Source organism: Juglans regia, chromosome 6 (assembly GCF_001411555.2).
Source record: "Juglans regia cultivar Chandler chromosome 6, Walnut 2.0, whole genome shotgun sequence".
NCBI lineage: Eukaryota > Viridiplantae > Streptophyta > Magnoliopsida > Fagales > Juglandaceae > Juglans > Juglans regia.
This window is the reverse complement of record NC_049906.1, coordinates 19,724,511-19,732,299: the sequence shown is the minus strand read 5'-3', so window position 1 is coordinate 19,732,299 and position 7,789 is coordinate 19,724,511. Positions and strand designations below refer to the sequence as shown.

Here is a 7,789-nt window from a genome sequence, read left to right as displayed (position 1 = left end):
CGACACATCCTATTCCTTAACTTTCAGCTGATGATAACCGGATCGTAGGTCGATCTTCGAAAACACGGATGCTCCTTGTAACTGATCCAACAAATCGTCGATCTTGGGTAACAGATACTTATTCTTGATCGTCACCTTGTTCAGCTTTCTAAAGTCTATGCACATACTCATAGATCCATCTTTCTTCTTCACGACTAGCACAGGTGCTTCCTACGGGGAGGAACTAGGGCGGATAAAACCCTTCTCTTAAAGTTCTTCCAACTACACTTTGAGCTACTTCAATTCGGCATGAGCCATACAATACGGGGCCTTGTGAGTCGGAGTTGTTGCCGGTTCCAACTCTATCTTGAACTCAGTTTCTCTATTCGGTGGTAGACTAGGTAGCTCGTTGACAAAAACTTTAGGAAAATCTTCAACTACTGGTATCCCACGGATTTCTTCACTCCCATCTGTCTTATCCACAATCATCAACAGAAAAGCTGAGGCTCCAACCTCAATACACTTCCTAGCTTGTAAAGCCGAAATCACTGGTTGGGTGGCCTTAACTGGTGCTCCCACGTACCTAATTATGTCTTTACTTGGGGATTCAAACACCACTTCTTGCTTCCAGCAATCTATCTTAGCATAGTGCTTGAATAGCCAGTCCATACCCAAAATTAGGTCAAACTCCATTTGACCGAATACTAGTAGGTCAGCCTTCACCGTCCTTCCATCTAGCTCTACAGGACAATCCTTAACTAAACGGGTACAAGCTACTGTATTCCCATCAGGAATTAACACTACAACCCGTCAAGGTAATAGCTCAGTTTGCAAACTACAAATTCGTGCAAACGCTGCAGACACAAAGGACTGCGATGCGCCCGAATCAAATAACGCACAAGCTGTGAACCTTAACAGATTGACGTTTCCTAATAAATATAATGTGATTCTATTAATAACCATATTTCCAACACTCAAGTTAATAATAAAAGCATAAAGACTTTAAGGAAAAATACCAGTGATGACGCCAACTTCCTCAACCTCTGATGCATCAGCATTGATATCACCTGGGGTTACAGCATACACGCGTGCTTGGATGTGGGGCCTTGGCTTATGATCACCAGCTCCACTACCTTGTGCAGTGTTGGGACAATCTCTGATCAAATGTCCTGGTTTCCCGCATCGATAACAAACTCCATAACCACTACGACATTCTCCAGGATGACACTTTCCACACTTAGGGCATAACGGATAAGCATATGGCATATGTCCTCCTGTCACTATTCCCTTGCCTTTCGCTGGGCTGGAAAAAGACCTTTTCTTCTCGGCACTACCGCTTGCAGCAAATGGCATGGTCCTCTTTCGTTCGGAATTGATCTGGATTGCTAGACCTCTCTGCTCAGACTCTGCTATCGCAGCCACATTTACAACTCTTGGTAATTCTCTATTCTTAGGCAAACTACTTGACTACGGACCCTTGGCTGAAGTCCTGCTTGAAACTTTTGCGCCTGCATCCTTTGAGTAGAAATCAAGTGTGGTGCAAACCTTCCTAACGCCATGAACTTAGCAGCATACTGTTCTACCGTCAAACTGCCTTGAGTTAAACTCGCAAACTCCTGCACCTTCAGTTGTTTGGCAGAATCAGGGTAGAATCTGTTGTCGAACTCTTCCTTAAATCTCTCCCATGATAGTGCAGTGAGACTTCCTAGTTCCCTAACTAGGAGTTGCCTTCGTGTATCCCACCACATTCCAACTTCTCCTTGGAATAGGTATCCAGCGTATAGAACCTTTTGGTTCTCAGTACAACCACATATCTCATATGTCCTTTCGAGATTCATAATCCATTTCTCGACTTTCAATGGCTCTTCACTACCAGAAAAGTTTGGATAACGGTGGATCAAGAACTTCTCATACGGACAACCCCTGACTTCGGGTCTAGGTACGTGCGCTTGCTACTGTTGTTGTCTGAGCACCTCAGCCAGCAGACGTACAGCTTCAGCTAATCCTCCATCTGATTCTCTTGATTGATGCCTCCCTCTGGGTTCCGAGGTATCCTACCGCGAGTCATGTGTCACTTCCTGAAACACACGAGTACACGTATTATAACCACGTACTATCTCTGATACTTAAAAAAATACAAGCCTAATAATGAAGACTAAAATTTCCAAGCCTAATATTTAGTGCATTTCCTAAGGACATGTGGATTTAAACCCAGAGACGTATTGCTCTGATACCACCCTGTGACGCCCGCAGATTCTGCTTGGAATCGGACGAACATCTGAAGCGTCGGGACATGCAACACAAGGTTACCTGCCTCCGTTCATGACATATAAGATGCAATGTTCCTAATATGTATCTAGCATTATGCAATATTCGCAACGAATAATTTTTTAATTTTTTTAAAGCAATACTATGCACCAAACTTATAATATCCCAAATACTTAAAACATACTTCATACATAAAGACATACTAATCAACTGAGATCACAACACTAGTCCAAAATGGTTGTGAACAAAAGAGTGCTGGAGATTGAACTCCGCAAAATACAAGTAGTAAACTAAGGTAACTACATCTATGTCGCACCGTCACTTAGTCGACCGTTTCCAGTGGGTGGATTCCTGGTTCTCCTTCTGATCCTGCAACAAAACCTACCATTCGGGAGGAATGGTAGTTGGGACTACCATAGTGAGATTTGATTACAAATCTCAGCAAGTTAACAAAAACCTTCACACGGGTTAATGATGCATTCATGGCAATAAAGACATGAATGCACAATCAAAGTCAATAGTAAACATAACATATCCTGACATAACATGGCATGAAATAATAAGCATAGCATGACTTGACACAACATGGCATGAAATAATAAGCATAGCATGACTTGACACAACATGGCATGAGTTGACATAACTTGAACTGAAACTGAAATTTAGCTTGACGTGACATAAACTTGAACATAGCATAACGTGAAACATGACTTGAACGTGAAATACATGAACTTGTAATCTTATTCAGTAGACTTAATCAATAAAGTGACCATACAGGTGCTACACAGGTCCCCTTGAGCCGTGTGTCCTTGCTGATTACCGCATCACAACACAGGGTGTCTATACCAGTTGTGAGTGCGTTAATACGTACTCCATAGTTGTTGTGGCCCCACGTACCCTATGTGTCACAATTGCTATGTCTCACTTAGTGTATGCTCCATAGTTGTTGTGGCCCTATGAATTGTTTGTGCCACACTCGCTGTGGACACACGTAAAATAAAGTTTGGCTCCATCGGCGTTAGTGCCTAGCGTCATCGGTGACCAGCTATTTAGCCCCATTCGCAACCTATTAACTGTACTTCGTCAACCCAGAGAATTTCACACCTATTTAGACACTCCAGCATAAACAAAGGAGTTTCACTAGAATATTACCCCATCCTAGCGCTTAGGGTCATGATTGACATGAATAACTTAACAAGATTGTTCTCGAGATACACAAACTGTATTCGAGACGGGATGATATGAATACAAAAAGACAAAAGTTCTGACGTAGCGTAACGTGAAGTGAACGTAAGATGACAGACATGACATACTTTGAGACATAAATATAATAGACAACATTTCATAACATGGCATATATGTAACAGACAATATTCCGTAACATGGCATAATATGTGACAGTGAATATTATATGACAAGAAATATATGTAACAGATGGCATACTTAACATGACATACTTGCAATGTATAGCAATACGTGACAGAATATCTTGTGTAACAGATGAATAATTCATGATAGAATAAATTTTGTGTAACAGATAAATATGTAATGACTTGGCATGGCACATATGATACTAACAACATACAAACATAAATTGTAGTTCCCTTACTCATCACCCATACACATTAAACTGATAGTAAGTTAAAAGCTAACTTACCTCGATCGTCGCGTTCTACTAGAATAAAGCGCAAAACACGAGGAACTGTAAGAGGGTATTCTAAAAGTTAGAAATTAATTACTAACAATTAGAAATGTAAAAAGAGACAACTTAGAATAAAATTACCATTTTACCCTCTACATGTGGGCAAATGACCATTTTATCCCTAACTCAAGGATTTGACATCCTAATTCCAAAAATTACCAAAATTTACATTCCTCATGTAAATTTTGTCCCAAACTTAAATATCAACTCAGAAAAATTTAAAACCAATCACAACTATGAAAACTCACTATGGCCGAAACCTACATAGGCCATTTGTCTTGATTTTGATTGCAATTCTTTCAAGTTTCAAAACTCATGAATAAACCAAAATCTTGTAACAAAGATTTTCCTATCGTAAGTTTAAAAACACACTTAAAAAATATCTATTAAGAAAAAGCTAATTATCAACATCAAACTTTTTGTAAAAAGACCCAAACTTTTTAACAAAAGGTAAACCTTAAATCACAAGTTTTGACCTTAATAAAAACATCTCCAAGAATTCCAAAAAATCAAATCTTACTTCTAACATATTCATAACATCATCCTAAGATCAAACATGCTTTAAATCATCAAACAAAACTCATCAAAAATCACAAAACAACACTTGGAGTTTTTGGTTTTAAACTTAGTCCAAAACAGAAACTGTTTTTCCCAACTAACTTTGATCAATCTCTTGATCCATGGCTTAAAGACATGTGATCTTCAAACTAACACATCGCATGGTTTAAAAATGTGTCCTAAAGAAGATGCAACCACCAAACTTAAAATCACATGGCTAAAATTTAATAAAACATGGATCTAACTCAAAAACATCAAATTTTAGGCCTAACCGAAATCCTCTTGCATAGAAAATCATATCTTTAAATCTAAAACTAAATATCTTCGAAATAATATCCTAACATGTATATAAGAGGCTTAGGATCATCATATAAAAATATCAAAGCCTTTGGAATAAGATTAAACCACGAAATATTCAAACTTTCACAAAACAGAAAATGTTTTTCCATTACCAGTTTTCAAGTTTCTAACTCTAAGAAAATCTATCATCAAAAGCTTTATTCATGCAACAAAACCTCAATGAAGATTCATAAACACATGTTAACAACACTCCATAAAATTTTCGGACCAAGATATGTCCACTAGCTTGGTCAAAACTTCCAAAACACAACATACTCTCCAGTTTCACTCCCAGAATGAACTTTCCATGGTTAAAAATACTTTTTACCGATCATATGAGCATGAAATGATACTAGTAAGATATCCACGAAAACTAGATTCAAAGATGAACAACTTATGTGAAGGAATCATCTTGGGAAAATACTTGGTATATGTGAAGAAATTTGCCTGAGAGAGCTCTTTTGGGGTTTCTCTCTAAGAACGGGGGAAAAGAAGTGATAAAATGGAATGAAAAGTTCCTTGCACGACTATAGACTCCTTGATTGGTGGTGACTATGTGACATAAAGTGGAGAATAGTGAGGGGCAAAGACTGCCTGCAGCAGCTGTGAATGATGGAGGTTGATGGAGTGGATTTCTCCTTCACATCAAGGCACTATTGGGTGAGGACAATGGCAGTGGATGGTCTGCCATGTGGGGGAGGAAACTTCTCCAAGAAGCTTTGCCAAGGTGGACCCCACCAAGTGGGCTTCAATTTGGGGTTTAAAGGGGTTTTGGTTAGGGTTTGAGATGCTATCAAGCCCAAAACCAATTTTTCATGGCCCAATCAAATTTTCAAGGTTTAAAAGGTTGGATAATGATGTCATAACAAGGATTTGATTAGTTAATAGCATGTGGATGTGATTTAATCAAGTGATTAAACACAATGCTAGAAATCGGATTAGAATGGGTTTGGAGGCTAACTTTAGGGTTTGGGAGACCGTTTAGGGTTTCAGTTCAAACCAAGCTTTTGTGGTTTCAATTGGGTTCCACCCATTTAGGCTTTCGCTAGGATTGAAACCCTCTTTGGTCTGGCGCAATTTGGTTGACCAGATGAAACACAGCTTTGCTTAGGTGGCATGATCTCACACCTTGATTCCTTCACAAATCTATCTAATGGTTCCTCTTTGTGCCAAGTGTCTAATACCATTCACTATGTATGGCTAAGATCTTGCTAAGTGTCTAAATAAAACTTCTCTAACCTAATTTGGACATTTCATACTGTGATTTTGAAAACACTGCAATGAGTGCGCTTATCAAGATTACTATTCACTCTAAAAAAAACCTAATAAACTTAGTACTAAAAAATTCTAAATATTCATATTAGCCTATAGTGAAAATCATTTATTGAAATTCACTACCGAAGTGCCCCTAAAAAATAAAATCATAATCTCGAACATGCGTTTCGTCCGAAATTATGAAAATGGGTTATTGAGCCATAAAATTCTAAATAATCCACCGATTTTAATGGCGTAGACCATAACGCATTCTGACACTTCTAACTACCTCAAATAATTATACTCGTAATTCTAGCACCATATTGAGTGATAACACTGACTATGTTGACACATTAAAACCTGAGCGATTGGTCGATTCGTAAAAACTTATGGGATTTTCACGAGGTTCCTAAAGTCAATAGAAATTCCACCAGTGAATTTCTAGTGGGCTGTTACAGTAATATCCTAGTGAAACTCCTTTGTTCACGCTAGAGTGTCTAAATAGGTGTGAAATTCCTTAGGTTGACAAAGTACAATCGATATGTTACGAATGGGGCCTAACTAGCTGGTCACAGGAGCACGCCAGGCACCAACACCGATAGAGCCACACTTTATGTTACGTGTGTCCACAACAAGTGTGGCACAAACAAATAAGTCATGGGGCCACAACAACTGTGGAGCATACATTACGTGAGACACAGCAATTGTGACACGTATAATACGTGGGACCACAACAATTGTGAAGTACGTATTAATGCACTCACAGCTGGTATAGACACCTGTGTTGTGATGCTGTAATCGGCAGGGACACACGGCTCAAGGGGACCCCGTGTAGCACCCGTATGGTCACTTTATGATTAAGTCTACTGAATAAGATTCCAAGTTCATGTATTTCACGTTCAAGTCATGTTCCACTTTACGTTATGTTCAAGTTTACGTTCATGTCAAGTTTCAAGTTTATGTTACGTCAAGCTAAGTTTAAGTTCCAGTTCAAGTTATGTCAGCTCATGCCATGTTATGTCAAGTTACGTTATGCTTATTATTTCATGCCGTGTTATGCCAGGATATGTTATGCTTACTATTGACTTGGATTGTGCATTCATGCCTTTATTGCCATGCATGCATCGTTAACCTGCGTGGAAGTTTCTTGTTAACTTGTTGAGATTTGTAATCAAATCTCAGTATGGTAGTCCCAACTACCATTCTCCCCGAATGGTAGATCTTGTTACAGGATTACAAGGAGAACCGGGAGTTGAACAATTAGAAACGGTCGACTAAGCGACGGGGCGACGTAGATGTAGTTACCTCAGATTACTACTTGTATTTTGTAGAGTTCAATCTCCAGCATTCTTTTGTTCACAACCATTTTGGACTAGTGTTGTGATCTCAGTTGTTTAGTATGTCATTATGTATAAAGTATGTTTTAAGTATTTGGGATATTTCAGTTTGGTGCATAGTATTGCTAAAGAAAAAAAAAATTATCTGCTGCGAATATTGCATAATGCTATATGCATGTTAGGAACATTGCATCTTATATGTCATGAATGGGGGCAGGTAACCTTGTGTTGCATGTCTCGACGCTTCAAATGTTTGTCCAATCCCAAGCAGAATTTGGGGGCATCACACCGAGAAATGCATGCTTTAAACCCGAGGGCGGTGGTTTCAATTCCAATTTGGGACTCTCCACAC

General features: G+C 38.9%; 1 protein-coding gene across 1 annotated transcript; it reads right to left on the bottom strand.

The window, feature by feature from the left end:
- Nucleotides 1–273: 273 nt before the first annotated feature.
- Nucleotides 274–1,817, bottom strand: LOC108981573. The gene is made up of 3 exons (XM_018952803.2): nucleotides 1,525–1,817; nucleotides 996–1,423; nucleotides 274–779 (listed from the first exon to the last, which is right to left on the bottom strand). Exons 1-3 carry the CDS (start codon nucleotides 1,815–1,817, stop codon nucleotides 274–276), a joined length of 1,227 nt encoding a protein of 408 aa, XP_018808348.2.
- Between the last annotated feature and the right edge of the window lie 5,972 nt (nucleotides 1,818–7,789).